Genomic DNA, 16,812 nt, shown 5'->3' with positions numbered 1-16,812 from the left:
ATTACATTCTTACTCAAGCTAATCATCCTTATTGTTACATACCACTTGGATCATGCAGAGTCGGATAAAGAGCCACTTAGGCCTGGGGCTGAAAATGATTAAGGGACTACTGTGAGAAGCAGAGGAGCTGTGACTGATGCTGTGTGGGTGTGGCTAGCAATGTGTGGGTGTAGCTAGTGGTGTGTGGGTGTAGCTAGTGGTGTGTGGGTGTAACCAGTGGTGTGTACACCCCTTACACTATCACTATCTCCCTAGATACAGAAAAGTAGAAGAATTGCATCATTTTGTGAGGATAATAGAAATACAATTTTAATACTTATGATTTATGGCCAAAATTGTGGCCAGCCGGGCGGCTGGTTATCATCATGTTATCACAATGAGGGGTCGATTTTTTAAATCGTTTATTATTATAAGTATATAGTCATACAGCGAGTAAAAACAACACATCAGCAGAAGTAAGGAAATATAAGTGGTAGGGACAATGAAAAAATTACATAGTTACACATAGCAATCATGTATGACAAAAGAAGAAAGAAAAAAAAAATAGTAACATACAAGAAGAAAAAGGTTATGACCGGCCTATTTTTATGTGGAGGCCTGGGACTGTAGTCCCATCCTCCCCATTGTTAACCTTGCCCCAGGATTTTGTTGAGGTCAATATATCATAGATTTGTATGAGGATCCAAGGAAAGGACACTAAGGGGGTCATTCAGACCCACTCGCGAGCGGCAGTACGCTCGCAAGTGGGTCGATGGTCCCCACTGCGCATGCGCACGACGGAGGGAGCTCCGTCATGCGCATGCGCGAGACCCGGCGAGCGAAGGACTTTCCATCGCTCCGGGTCTCGCACCAAAGGGGGCGTGCTGTCTATGTTGATTGACAGCACGCCCCCTTTGGTGGGCGTGCTGGGGGCGTGCCTGCCAGACGGAGGCGTTCCTATGGGAACGCCTACCGTCTGAAGCCGGCCCCACTGACATCAGTGTTTGACCTGTACTGCGCAAGTGCAGTACGGTCTTTGATCCCGCACGCAGACTGCTGCCGTTTCTAGGCTCCATTTGTCCAAAACAGAGGCTTGTCGCCATCGTTGGGGGGAGTGGAGAGTCCAGGATCTCTGTCAGCTGACAGAGATTTCCTGGCCTCCTTTACTCATCTGTGGCTGCCGGCTTGCGTGACCTCATGGTCAGTCAGCCGCCCGATAGACAAGCAGATGATCCGATGCTGAATCCTTGGATGCAGCTATGATCAGTAATGCATGCAGGAGGCGTGATGCCCCTGCTGCATTACTATATTACAGCTATCGCATGTTTGTAGCTGCGATAGCTCCTGCGTCCTCTGCTAAATCACCCCCTAAATCTTTAGGTGACAGAACCAATCGGTGCATATGGCCTCTTTATTTTAATGCTCATTTTTACATTTGTTTGTCTTGTGCATTTTGAAACATCTAACTGTGGGAGTTGATCAGTTTGCACCTGTGAATAAGGAGTTTTATCCTAGCCACACATAAATCATCTAAATTGACAGGGCACTGAATTGTGTGCGCTCCCCTAGTCCCCATCAAATATCTGGAAGCAAAATCTGATCTTACTGTGATGAACAAAAACAAATCTGATAATCTTGGAAGCCGGGACCTAAAAATCACAGCTGGCATAAAAAGCCCTCATTCATATGCACTACCTAAAAAACGTTTTTCTTACTCAGCCTAATCAGTCATCCGTCAGTCACTGGGCAGCTTCCAGGTATCTATTACTGATGCCAGCGCTACCAGTGTATAGTAGGGCACAGAGGGCCTCATTCAGCATGGATCGCAAGTCTGCAATCGCACGCACCCGCTCGCTGCGAATATAAGCAAATGAATGTGATCTCAGTATTATACCAAGACGCCCACCACTATATACAGCTGCCCATTTCCCATTACATGCATGCACAGAACGCAAACATCGACCTGGTGCGTGCGTCTGCAGACTTGCGATTCAAGCTGAATGAGGCCCAGAGTACACTGTGGCTGTGACTTATGACTATTTTATTCCAAAGAGGGGTGGTCGATTTAAGGTCACTCTTGTCACTCTTGACTGTAGCGCTCTTAACATTGAGCTTAGCGTACAGAGATGAGCTGTATGTGACATTAATAGCTGTGAATTCTTTTATCTAGATCCAACTTTTGTGAATTTGGCTCATTAAAAAATGTTATACCTTAATTAGGGGGAGATGTACTAAGCTTTGGACAGAGATACAGTGGAGAGAGATAATGTACCAACAAATCAGCTCCTGTCATTTTTCAAACACCGCCTGTAAAGTGACAGTTAGGAGCTAATTGGTTGGTACTTTATCTCCAGCCACTTTATCTCTCTCCAAGGCTTAGGGTGAGTTTTAGAACTCATCTAGATAAAAGATGTTTTCTTGTTATGAACAAATGGAAACAGCAGGTTATGGGTCTTATACATGCTGCACACACGGTCAGTAACCATATGCATGGAACAGAGATTACAGCAGGGAAATGGTGTCTGCTCCTCTCCTCTATTCCATGTGTATTATCACTGTCCATATAGATAGCACACACAGCACAGCATAGGTCAACAGATCGCTATCATGACCTATTTCCCCTGTGGTTTGAAATGTAATGCATAAAAATACTCGTTTTACTTTCATCTTTTCTAAAGACTGGTCCCATGTCCCAGATAATGTATCCCAATCTGACACTAAATACTTTCTACATTCTCCATATAATTCTAATCAGGACTAAAAATTATTGTATTCAAATATGACAAACTGCAACATGGCTGGTCATAGGTAAGTTTTAAGCTGCATACACACGTAAAGATTTTCTGTCCAACCATCCTACTAGGTGATTGGCTGGAATGAAAATCTGGTAAGGTATGAAAGCAAATGACAATCAGCAATTTGCTCCCAAATGCCGGAAAATGGACAAAAACTGTTGTTTGAACAAATTGTTTAGATCAAACATTTAACAATCTTGTCTGACGACCAATTTCATCTGTTTTCTGGCATTTAGGAGCAAATTGCTGATCATCAGTTATTCCCATACATTACCAGATTTTCATTCCAACCAATCAACTAGTTGGATGGTTGGACTTAAAATCTTTACGTGTGTACCCAGTCTAAGAATGACAGACGTGTGTCCTGTGATATGCAGAGTATGTATGTTATTGTCCCTTTACATTTGTAATTATAAATTTTTCTTAAATCAGTTATAACATAGAAAGCTGCAGCAAATGATGTAGGTTCTGGTGCTAAGAGACAAAGCTACACCTCATGTCAATGTTACAGCGAGACGTACATCTGCTGGGCCAGATGCATCACCCAATACATCAGAAACACAAGGGCTATTTATGGGCAAGACACAGAAAGTGATGCATACCTTTCGGAACGCTGACTGCAGATGCAATGTGAAGAACAAGATGATCTGTCACCAAAATGCTATCAATGCCCTTTGCCACATTTCATACCTGAGTGTTATTGGCATCTGAAGGACTGAAGGACTGTAATGTTGTTGTATGAAGCCCTAATGTATGGTTTTATTACAGTAAAATGCCAGCTATCATTCATACGGTTCCAATTTTTTTTCAAAGCGATCCGTCCTACCTTCATAAAGCCAGTCACTCAGCCCGTTAAAAATGACTCCTTCCTTCCCAGTGGAGACCAAGCGGATGGGCCGGCTGTCTGCATTCATTTTATAGAAGATGTTATTTTCAAATATAAAAATCTGGAATTTAAATGACAGAAACAATCTCAGCGGTCAGATAGTAAACATTACATAACTTGATTTAATTATAATTATCAGAATATAATAATAAATAAATAAATAAATACAGTTTATTTAAGAATTGTAAATAAGTTATGAATAAGCAGCTGCTTTTTACAATTAGGCTATAAGCTTCACAGGGCAAGGACCTATTTTGCATTGTAGGAGCAAACCGGACAGGTACCCAATATGTTTGCCAAAATGACTGTAAGGCACAACACACACAGCTTGTATACTGTGTATACTTGTACATACAATGCACGTCGCTATAACTACTGGTTGCTGGAGGAATTTACGAATAGCAGTACAATAAACACTAAGGAGAAAGAGAATGTCTAGACAATACCAGTGATGAGACAGCTGATACATCTACAGTATATTTTCTTATTGCTTCATCTTATGATAAACTTTTACCATCCACTGCATCGTTGTTTCACACAGCACATTTTTATGTATTTACTAATAATTTTTGTATTGTTTACTATATTCTTTAAATACATGCGGAACATTTCAATGTTTAAAATCTCCCTTCAGTGATATAGTCATAGATTTACTTTGGGGTGAGTCAGCTTGACTTATGCAGCACAACCATAGGGCTGCATACAAAAATCGGTGAACTCTGGGTGAAGGGGTTATCTACTAAGGCAAAACCATAACTAGACATTTTGGTGCCCTGGGCCAGAAAGAGCAGTGGTGCCCCCCTGTTTTTCAAATAGACAAATAAGACACAAACCAAAAATGTCAACAATTTCTGATGGCAGCCTCATGGGCTGCCATCAGAAATTGTGGGGCAGAAAGCTCCATGTGTAAGGTGTCTGACTGCCATGTGAGAGGTGATGGGTTTGAGTCCCAGGTATGACAGTATTTTGAAATGTGTGGGTAAATAAAAGAGGATGTGACTGAAGGTGTTGGGGTGGTGGCCAGATGGAGTGGGAGTCAGCCAGGAGGAGATAGGGGCCTGAGATAGGGGCGTCCAAGAGATGCCAGGAATAAAAGAAGAGGAAGCTACAAGTGAGAATGATTATAAACAGAAAATTGACAGGCCCGAACAGCGCCCTGTGCCATGGCACATGTTGCACCACCCTAGTTATGGCCCTGATCTAAGGTGCCGTTGCCGTCAAGTCCACACTGCTGGTGTGCAAATTCGCCCTGCTCATGGCTAACTAAATTCACTTAAAAGGTGAGTTTTGTGGGGGCAAAAATTATTTGTTTTTTTCCTGACATTGTACATGAACTATAGGATCTATTAAGGACCCTTCATAATTTAGCCCTGAAAAGTGTCATTGCTTATCGCCCTAAATCGCAGCAGTAAGCAATATCATTTCTGGGATATTGATGAAAATTCTCTGGCCAGGACAGTGGATCGGTAAAAGTCCTGAGCGGCACTGAGAGCTAATGGACATACAGGGCCCCATTTATCAAAGATGAATAACTCCTTTAGCACTCACTAAGGGGGTTATGTCATCCTTTTTGTATTTAGCAATCTAACATTACCATTGTTTGTCATTGCATCGCTATGATCATCTGGCGATGGCGAAAGCGATGTGGTCCCCATTGCCGGCAATGGGGACCGGGCAGCAGCTCTTCCGGCTTCAGCAAAGTCTTCCAGGTACTGTCGGGTCCCCACTAGGTAATCCGTCATACACATGCACAGACTGACCGTCGTGCATGCTCATGACAGAGTAGTCTGTCGCTGGCAGCGATCCAGCCATCGAGGAGGACATCGCTGGATCTCACCAGAGGGGTAAGTAATGATGAATACCAGTGACACTTTCATTTATATCACTGTAATACTAAACTTGATAAATGGGTCCCACAGTATAGGCAACATATCTTGATTTAACTTATTAGTAAATAGCCCCACTTTATTTAATGTCAATTTTGATTTGATAAACAGACGCCTATGTTCCTGCAAACATTATCTAAAAGATACAGCATTCCCGTTTACTTGCAACACGGCACATAATTTTACACACATACATTTTACATACGAGTGTATTAAAACACGGCGGAGGCAACTAAAAAATTTTTTAATGGAAATTAATTACTGTTAATTTTTAATTAATTAACACAATTTTTGCTGTATGCTCATTGTGGGGCCACACGGCATATGGGTAGGGCCTCGGAGAAAGTGTTTTTTGTTGTCATGTTTTGTCATGATCTTAATGTTTATTATCGAAGAGAGCTTTAGCAGGCTTTGCCAGCATTCTCAGCTCTCTGACTATACCAACTTACACAACAACATTCATTTCTTTCTTCCAACTGTGTCAAAATGATGACTTTGCAAGGACCCTGCTGTACTGTGAGCTGCTAAAATATTACACATGGAATGCTTCTGCACGGAAAACAAGGAGTCGCTGTAGATGGTCATCCTGGTATCAGAGCAACAGAAGCTCTTGGCCATGTTTACACTGTACATCATACAAATTTTGAATGCTTCTACACAGTTACAGGTCCTACTTACTTCAAAGACCTTAGGACTGTTGATGGGGACGTTTGTCACACTTTTCATGAGGCCTGCCTAAGGAGAGGTCATGGCTTGGGCATGTATGGCTGCCAATGGAACTGGTTCCCTTGTATTTATTGATGATGTGACTGCTGCCAAAAGCAGCAGAATGAATTCTGAAGTGTTTTGGGCAATACTATATGCTCATATTCAGTCAAATGCTTCAGAACTCATTGGACGGCGCTTCACAGTACAGATGGACAATGACCCGAAGCATACTGCAAAAGCAACCAAAGAGTTTTTTAAGGCTAAAAAGTGGAATGTTATGCAATGGCCAAGTCAATCCCCTGACCTGAATCCGATTGAGCATGCATTTCACTTGATGAAGACAAAACTGAAGGGAAAATGCCCCAAGAACAAGCAGGAACTGAAGACATTTGCAGTAGAGGCCTGGCAGAGCATCACCAGGAATGAAACCCAGCGTCTGGTGATGTCTATGTGTTCCAGACTTCAGGCTGTAATTGCCTGCAAAGGATTTGGAACAAAGTATTAAAAAGTGAAAGTTAGATTTAGGATTGTTTAGTTTGTCCCATTACTTTTGGCCCCTTAAAAAGTGGGAGGCACATATAGAAACCGTTGTAATTCCTACACCGTTCATCTGATTTGGATGTAATTACCCTCAAATTAAATCTGAAAGTCTGCAGTTAAAGCACATCTTGTTTGTTTCATTTCAAAGCCATTGTGGTGGTGAATAGAGGCCAAAATATGAAAATTCTGTCAATGTCCCAATATTTATGCACCTGACTGTATGTTTTTCTATAGGGTAAGGTCAGACTCAACCAACATGCATGGGATTTTTATAATACATTGCGGTACTTTGTCAAACACTGTCCACCATTTTTCTCTACTCTGCACAGTATAAAAACTGCTATCGCTCTAATTTCTATTTTGCTGCTTCTTTATTGTGGAGTTATGATATGTCTTCAGGCTCATTTATATAGAAACAGACTGAACTAGTTTAATTACAGCATAACTACACTAATCTTAGAACACACCAGGGGAACATTAGCAAAAACGGGTGCAACGCAGTGGTACGGTATTGAGCACAGCTATCAAATAACCATACATGTGCATCACAACACTTCTAAACACAAAAAGACCATAACGCTATACCAGTGCTGCCCACAGAGCACTTATAGTGATGCCATGGGTTGGTGGACCAGTACTTAATCAAATTATTTATGGTCAATGGGACATGCAATACCAGCACTTGTGGCTGCCAGTCATAAAATATGTGCACAAACAAAAGCGCAACACTGTCCACCTATTTTATTATGCTGAATAAAAAGAAACTTTTGGCCCAAGGGTGTCATGAAATAAATGCTGATACGGGGTGTAGTTGAAATGGCAGCTGTCGGGGTGCTGGCGGTCAGAATCCCGACAGTAAGTATTGGGGTTAGGGGGAGGGTTAGGCACTAAGGGGGGAGGGTTAGTTTTAGGCAATAGGGGGAGGTTAGTTTTAGGGTGCGGGAAGGGAGAGGAGGGTTAGGATACTTACCAACAGGCAGGGCCAGCTCCAGGGTTCTGAGCACCCTGTTTCCCGGCTCTTGAGAGGCGTGCATTCACTCTCTGGGGGTCCAGCACCGCCGCACGGCATCCATTCACTCTCTGGGGGTCCCCAGCCTCCCCATTTGACCACCCGCTGACCACTTCGGCCAGCGAGTGGAACAGCGGGACAGTACTGTCCCGCTGAAATCGGGATGCTGGGGAGGGGTGCCGCCCTCTACGGGTGGCGCCCCTGTGCGACCGCACTAGTCGAACACCGCTAGAGCTGGCCCTGCCAACAGGTGTCGGTATCCTAACCCTTTCAGGATGCCATTGTCGGGATTCTAACCGCCGGGATCCCGAACCCAACCCACTGACACTCTAGTGCGCAGTGATTGAAGGTAGTTTGGGAGCCTCTGCCCTATATTAAAGGCTGCTGGCAATACAGCCACGCCCAGAGGGTGGTAACACAGCCTGATGTTTATTTAAACATCCAGCCATATGTGTCAATAACTGTACACAATCCAAAATGCATGGTACGTGTCTTCCATTTAAGATTATCTGACAGTAGAAGTCCCAGAGAGAAGAGAATAGGCAGGATGAATATGAATATATAATATGTATAATGTTTATTATTTTAGATTAGGTGCCCTCACAGCAGCCCCACTAACTTCAACCACAATGGATAAAATACGTATCTGTTACAGGAAGACAGCCAATTTCCATTTTTATTCCATATTTATAGAGGCAGAGATTTTATTAATTCAATATAGGAATCATATTTTCCGACTACATCAGTCCGCCTAATGATTTGCTTAGTAATATTGTGAGGATCCTTCAGCTAGCGAAAGCTTTAATTTGTTTCAAGAAAGCACATTTACAAGAGACCATTTTATGCTGACCTGCTAACAATCCGTTTAAAGGTTAGTGCCTGGGGGAAGCTGCCTTTTACTGCATTAGGCCTGTCAGATATTTTTTATGAGACTGTCTTGTCCAAGAATTAAAGAGAATAAAATTCACTGTGTTGTCTATTCTTGGGATTCTAACCTGCCAGAACCTGCACTTCACCAAGATAGCCCATGATAGGTATGTAACAAATTATAGGTCTAATAAAATTGTCTCCTACGATATATGACAGGCCTACAAGTGGTTTTACTTGCCCCTCCAACACGTTTATTATGAGGTATTAGGGGAAAGGAGAGCAAATAGTAACCTAGGATGTATTATGGTTACTTTAACTTATTATAGGCAGGAGAGGAGCAAGTGTCTACAGTAATGGGCACAAGTTTCCCATCGTTGATTGATACTATACACTGAAAGGTGCTCCAGCAGGGGCCAAGCTTAACAATCGTTAACTTACCAATAAAAGTTCTTAAAAAAAGAAAGAAAGCAAAACACTAACCATTGGGTTGCGGATATATCCTCCTCAGCTACAGGACCCTGACGTCATCAGTTACTATCCACATGGATATAGAGTGGGAATAGTAACCTGTGCCCGTGGCGAGTGAAGTGAGCCCGCGAGGGTAAAAATTTCTACTATTGGTGGCCAGAAACTACAGCGGAGACAAAATAACGGTGTTGTCAGGGCATGGAACCACACTTCCGCCCTCACTACACATCAGGTCCGGTATATCTACTGAAGGGGATCTATACACAACCCTAACCATAGAGCTAAACATGATATAAATAATAAATATTGCTAAACGTGATATAGGGGTCTATTTATCACCAGCTGCTCCGAAAAGTAGTTGTCCCCGTGGTTACTTACCTCCCCCCTGTCGTCCCGTCTACGCATGCATGACCTCTGGAGATGCATGCGCAAAGCCGCCGGGAGGTATTGAGGAGGTGGAGGAGGGATCCACTCTGATCCCTCTTCGCATCCCTGGAACTCCTTTCCATAGGAAGGAGCGGGGATCCAAGAACAAGCACAGTCTGAAGGTGGCGCTTGTTCATGGAAGCAAACTCCAAAAACTTTCAGTTTTCAGAGTTTGCTGAATATAAGGGGATCCTATAGGATCCCTGATGATGAATAGCCCGGTAACCTAAATATGTGGAAACTGGCGTTTCCGCATGGTTACCGGCCCATTTATTGTATGATGAATAGGCCCCATAATAAGTAATAAAACCTTAGCAGTAAGGTAATGGTGATTCCAGTAATAGGCATGGTGTGAATATGAGACACTGCTATATAATACATGTAAATAACGTTAGGGACTCTGGAACTGTGCACATTCGATGCCCAATACGTTTCCAGAATGGCAGCTTTTACTGTGCAATATAGTTGCAAGTTGCAACCATACCCAATTTCCAGGTATTCCCCCAAGAAGATTGTACTGTACCTACTGTGTCTTTCAATTCTGCCCAGCTGTGCCATGCACTTTTTATATGGAATTGGTCATAGGTATGTAAATATCTATTTAAAGCATTTAAAATAAAAATAGATCATAGCCTACTTTAGTAAACATATTAGGGGTTTTTGTCAAACATAAAATGTATAACTAGCAAAGGGTGCCTAGAAATTATTTAAAAATGCTGCCAACTTTGCACATGATGTAATGTAAGCGAGTGGTACTTTCTGGAGGTTCTGCGGTAAACACTGACCATCACCAACACCCTGGTGGGAGTTACAATTATAAACTTAAAAAATCTATTTAAATATACCCTGTATTACATTACTTTTCATCCTGGTATGTCATAAGAAAGTGATCCTTAAATATTAAGTAGTTCTTTAAATACAATTTCCAACTGAATTTAGGGGTTCTAAGCCTTGGAGAGAGATAAAGTGGTTGGAGATAAAGTACCAACCAATCAGAGCCTGACTGTCATTGTACAGGCTGTGTTTGAAAAATAGAGTTAAAAGAGGTGGTTCCGGCGCTTCCTTTAATCTATTTTCCTCAAAAATATGTGGAAGAAAAAAGATTCTATACGTTTTTACACTATATATTGTTTTATTTTTCTTCCACATATTTTTGAGAGAAAAAAAACAGAAAGGGGTAACTACAAATAGACTAAAGTGCCGGAACCACCTCTTCAGAACCACCTCTATGAACTCTTATATTCTTTCTGAGGGGCCTTGTTGAAAGCTCCAGCTGTACCTGACTGTATTTAAAATCTATTATTGGACCTCATAGGGAGTGTAGCGCAAGTCACTCGCATCTTTATCATATGTGTTTGAAAAATGACAGTTAGGAGCTGATTGGTTGGTACTTTATCTCCGTCCACTTTATCTCTCTTCAAGGCTTAGTACATAGACCCCTTAGTCTGTACTGTAGTCAATACATTTTCAATGTGTTTACCATTAAGGGCTCTGTATCAGATACTTTTTGACTCTGTGAGCTTGCCTTGGTTGTAACCATATGAGTGTCTCAATGACCAAGGTTCTCCTGAACATTCCCTAGCTGTTTAGTAAGAAGTAGTGTGTCCTCTCCACCTGGCCAGGACTTACTAGGTGTTATGCAGAATGTTGGATGTCTCAAGCTGGATACTGTGAGTGACCCCTGGTCTATCTCCAACTCAGTCACTGCCATGGAAAGTCTACCTTTAATCCCTATATTCCATGCTCTCATTCTTACTGAACGCCAGTCACACTCTTTAGCAATACCTGTGCAGAACTTCTCTCGCTTCTAATATATCTGCTTCTTTCACTGCACTCTCATCTCTCTCTAACACCCCTTCTCTCTCTACCTTCCATCTTTTTGTTGCTTTCTGTCACTGTTATGTTTGTTGTCTGTTCTTCTTTTCATCACTCTTACTTCATTCTAGTCTTTCATTCACTCTTCACTCCTTCTTCTCTATGTTCCTGTCTTTACCTCTTACTATCTCTCCCCTCATTAGACTTCATTGTCCCATACAAGCAGTTACTTTCTCCCCATCACTTAAGTCACTCTTGTTTCAGTTGGTTTTATCTGGTCTTTCTCCCTGTTTATCTCTATCCTCCCCTGCTAATGTTTATTTTAGCCATTGTCCTTATATGCTTCTACAATTTCCATCTCAACCTTCTTTGTTCACGCCTCACAGCAGACTGTGCTGGTCCCACAAACTGAGTCAGCTGTTGAACTGAGCTAGGGTCAGAAAAGACTTCTGATTGGTTAGCAGTGGGTGCTATGTTATCGGGGTCCGGAACTGCAGACATGGGTTGCTGACAGTCTCTGTTGCCACTCTCAGTGTAATACATAGAAATGTTGTAAAAATCATTATCCGCTCAACTTGTCGGCATTCAGTAGGTCGACATTCGGAATATCGACATACTGTCAACATGACCATTCGTTCACCAATCAATATGTAGAGATGCATTTACGTCAACATGGTTAAAATGTTGACACGTTCCGAATGTCGACATATGTTTTTTGTTGATGTTTGCGGTTAGGTGTAAAGTTACGGTTAGGCTAATATAACCAAAAATCCATAATTTGATATTTTGGTGTCGGCATGTTAAATGTTAACATTCCGAATGTTTCATAATTTTAACCATGTCGACCTAAATTCATGACTACAAATTGACTGTCAACCTAATGATGTCGATCTTCAGAATGTCGACATTAAGAAAGGAAATTGTAATGTAGACATTCTGAATCATAGTCATACCACACCTATAGAAATCTTTGAATTACCACTGAATCAAAACAGTTATACTATTAGCCACAATACTAATTTTCATTAATCCTTATCATTTCTAGGTTGCAATGCTACTCCCCTAGGGAACTTCGAGCATGAGCAAAAGTATACACATGGGACTCAGTTAAGATGATCATATTTGAATTGTGCATCCTGTTGTATGGGAATGATTGCTACATACTTACTGATATGGGATTGAGATACAGTAAGGATAAAAGGGAACATGGGAGTTGTAATGGAGACATGGAAAAAAAGTATACATACACGTGAAAATAGGAGATCAGGAATGGGAATTAGCATACTGTACCTACACAGATATTTTATCATCTATGTTGAACTGTTTTATATTATATTCATTGCTATGTTGTCATTAAAAAATAAAAAAATTAAAACAGGTGCTAATATTCAAATACCCCGCAGTCATGGATGAAGTTCCATTATTTCTTTGAAACTTCCCAATAGCATTAAATTTAGTCTTCACAAAAATGGAACTAAAGCTCTTTAGCAGCTCCTGTTATGAAGCTATTTTTGCTTTTGTAGTCATTTTAGAAGCATCTTAAATGTGAATTAATAATGAGTGTTAAGGTATTTAGAGATTGTGGCTTTGTTTAACAATATAAATATAGAATAGCTATTCTCAACCAGGTAGTTGAGGTAGAACAGCCGTGAGATGGGCTTCCTACCTGCAGGTGATTATTCTCCTTTGTCAATGATATTCTGAAATAAGATTTGTCGTTGGTTGGCTAAATGTCTATCAACCAGTATTGGAACTTCACTGAATCATATGTAGCAGAGGCAATGGAATACACAGAGTAGTAAATGAGTTAGGTGTATGGCATGTAGAAGGGAGACCATTATGAGGAAGATTAAGGGGAACATGTTTATATGAAAAACCAGACTGCATTAATTTCAATTTTGGATTTAGTAAAATGTTTGCAAGGGAAACAGTCTGGAAGCCGACGGTTGGAATCCCGACCGCCGGTTTGTCGACTGTCTAATCCCGGCAAGGGTTAAATGACAGGCGTCAAAATCTTGACATCTGCCATTTTACCTACATCGGGATCCCGGCGCCCGGCCTCCCGTAATGAAGGTAAGCCGTGCGCTGGGTGCGGACAGCCGCAGGAGGGGGGGGTGAGGGTTAGTTTAGGGGGGGGACTTAGGGTTAGGCAGCACCCCGGGAGGGTTAGGGTTAGGCTAGGGGAAGGGGGGGATTAGGATTAGGCACCCCCGGGGGGAAGTTAGGGTTAGGCACCCCCCCGGGAGACTTAGGTTTAGGCAGCGGGGAAGGGGGGTTAGGTTTAGGCACTTAGAGGGGGGATTAGGGTTAGGCACTGGGGGGAGGTTAGGGTTAGGCACTTCCAAGGGAGGGTAAGGGGGGAAATTAGATTAGCGATACTTACATGCGGCCGGCAGTTAATCATACCGAATCCGTTTGCAAGCATTATATAAAACGTGTGGTTACATATGTGTGTTTGAGAGGATAATTAGTAACCTTTAAATCTGTACATGTAGGAAATAAGTTATGATGCAAAAGAGATGGGCATTTGGTTATCCTGAAGCACGTTTGGGGTTCTTGAGAATGAAATAAATTGAGAACAATTTTAGTTAACATTTAGTTAACAGATAACATGTCCGGTAGCTTTTTCCCTCCCAATGATTGCATTGCAACATTCTTCTACAGGGGATTTAGTAAGCTTCCAGGCAGATCTAAATACAGATCCCGGCTACAGAATCCTGACCGCCGGCATCCTGTAGGTAAGTATCAGGGGTTAGGGGAGAGTTAGGATTAGGGGTTAGTTTAGGCACTTGGCAGTCAGGTGTAGGGAACTTAAGTCATAGTGCCGGGATTGTGAATGTTGGGATGCCGCTGTCGGTATTCTGACAGTCGGCATCCCAACAGCCGGGATCCCATACCCAACTCGCCATACGCACCTTCACAGATTCCAGAGTCACAAAAGTGATGTGGACAAAAAATTATGCTGTTAACATTATCTTTTATGGATTTTAAATGAGTTAAATAATTTTTAAGACTGATATAAATGTTACTATGGCCTGACTCAGAGGTGGACGCAGCTGCAGCCGCATCTTTTGTCGAAGCTGCACTTGCGTCTTTATTCAAATGCCTTAGTTGATGGTCTTCCAACTGAGACACTCACTGGCTATGGCACTAATCCATCGCTGTGCGTATTAAGACACACCATCGGTTGCACCATCAAAGATTGCACCAGTCCTATGGAGGCACAGAATCACCATCTGAACATGGCCACCTGTGTCAGTGCAACTGCATCTTTAGACGCAGTCGCTGACCACGACACATACATGTCTAGCCACCCCCCTGCTACCACCCAGAAACACTCCCACCAAAATTGTCTCTCTCTATGTCTACATTCGCCCTGGCATGGCAGTTCTTCCAACATTGGACAGTGGTGTGATTATCGGCATTGTGTGCACATCTGAATTTGGCCCAGCATGTGGCATTAAGGACACTTCGGTCTACTGATGCAGAGTTACACATAAGCCCTTACAAAATCTTTCTTGGCACTCTGGAGCTGATTCAGACCTGCTCGCTAGGATGCATTCGCTTGTAGCTGGACGATTTTTGCAATCTGCGCATGCATATGCATAACAGTGTGCATGCGCGAACCAGTGAGAGAGATCGGGAGGCATTCGCTCGCTGCGCATAGACAGCCCAGCAGAATGAGTGACAGGAGAAGCCGTTTGTGGGTGGTGACGGGCTGGCCAGTAGAAACGGGGGAGTGGAGGTGCGAATGCAGGCGTGTCTGAGTGTCTTAACGCCATTTCAGAGGCGTGCATAATTAACAGGCAGCGTCATTGTACGTGCTGCCTGGTTGTATTTCACACTGAAGTGATCGCAGTGCTTGCAGCAGGGTACAGTCAACCTCAAGTGCTGCGATCGCAACCGATGGTGCTCGATGTACCAATGTTTTCATGCACTTCCAGGAGATGACGTGCGCCAGTGGGCGTCTTATGAATGGCTGGGGGGCGTCTGCATACACACAGTGATCACACGCCAAGACATAGTGGGCGTGCTAATGCCTTGCCGTGCGATCGTCACTGGATTTGTCTATGCTGCGAACGCATCTAACGAGCAGGTCTGAATGAGCTCCTATTTCCGATGTAAATGTTCCATGTACACAAGTACGGTCAATGAAGATTCATATCATTTCAGTCACATCCCCATTTGAGACTGAGGAAGCGTAACTGGAATATAATGGAGCATTCTCACATAAGTTCAACTAGGGCAGAGGTTCCCAAACGCAGTCCTCAAGGCACCCTAACATTCCAGGTTTTAATGATATCCATGCTTGACCACAGGTGACTTAATTAGTGCCTTAGTCAATTTGATTTAACTACCTGTGCTCAACCAAAGATATCTCTAAAACCTGGACTGTTGGGGTGCCTTGAGGACCGCGTTTGGGAACCTCTGAGTTTGGGCATGTTATCAGAGGCATGGGTGTGCACTGATAATGATGATGAATACCAATCCAAGCGTACGGATTGGGACGGTCTATTTGCAGAGATACATAGAACTCCCACAGTACAAATGTGCATAGAACTCCCAGTGCAGTACAAGCAAATATACCCCTTTAGTTCATGCACGCAAAGAAGGAGCATTTGTGGCCAGGCTGCTTTGCATCAAGGCCATACTGTATATGGAACCAGTACCCACCACTAAATACTTATAATGATGCATGCTGTCACCTGTAAAAGCTCCTAATGTGATATCTATTAATAAAATAGCAGCATATACTCCTTATTCTAACAGCTGACTAGCTGTTTGTTAGGATTATACGGATATTGCCTAAAGAACGTTATTAATGAATACTTCACAATACTGGACACAATGGACAATATAAATAAATTGCCACCACTTATAAACATAGGAAAATATCATAGTTTTAGACAGTTATTCAGACCACTATAATGGGCACTTTGTGAATTTTAGTAAACTGCCCTTGGAAATTATTTTTAAATGAACTACTGTGATTTGCAGCTAAGTAGGGCTGGAGTATCACAGAAACTTGGCTTCATTAACTTGAGGAAATGTCTTATGCCACAGCCCTAATTTCCAAAGAGCTGATGACCTATTCTATAGCTATAGCCCAACGTGTAACAGTGATAGAAGTACAGAGATATCTCCAGCTCGGCAATATCATTTTGCATTTTATTTTTAAATGAGTCTGATTTTATTTTAGACATACTCTATATAGCATATTGAAACTAATCAAAAATGTCCCTTGGGCAATTTGGAAATGAAATGTGTTTTGCAATGCTGGTTACATATGCCTAGTGGCTTTTTTATGTTGTCACAAGATAAAAATCACATAATCACTCAGCAGCCTGCTGCAGGTTTTTGTACTGACAGCATATTTTGTCAGTGAAATCTAAGACCTCTGAAAGCTCTTAGGGCCTGATTCAGCAAGGA

At 42.3% G+C, this 16,812-nt stretch overlaps 1 protein-coding gene across 1 annotated transcript in view; it reads right to left on the bottom strand.

Annotated features, from left to right (window-relative positions):
- The window catches only part of DPP6 (dipeptidyl peptidase like 6), a 587,423-nt gene that overhangs the window by 136,254 nt on the left and 434,357 nt on the right, over positions 1-16,812 (bottom strand). Inside the window, exon 8 of the mRNA XM_088450360.1 lies at positions 3,601-3,721. Coding sequence (XP_088306486.1) covers positions 3,601-3,721 — 121 coding nt within the window. The remainder of the gene's footprint in view (positions 1-3,600; positions 3,722-16,812) is intronic.

The sequence above is a fragment of the Taudactylus pleione genome, unplaced genomic scaffold (assembly GCF_031769625.1).
Source record: "Taudactylus pleione unplaced genomic scaffold, aTauple2 ptg000517l, whole genome shotgun sequence".
Classification (NCBI taxonomy): domain Eukaryota; kingdom Metazoa; phylum Chordata; class Amphibia; order Anura; family Myobatrachidae; genus Taudactylus; species Taudactylus pleione.
The sequence above is the reverse complement of the archived record's forward strand: the minus strand, read 5'-3'. Positions and strand labels throughout refer to the sequence as shown.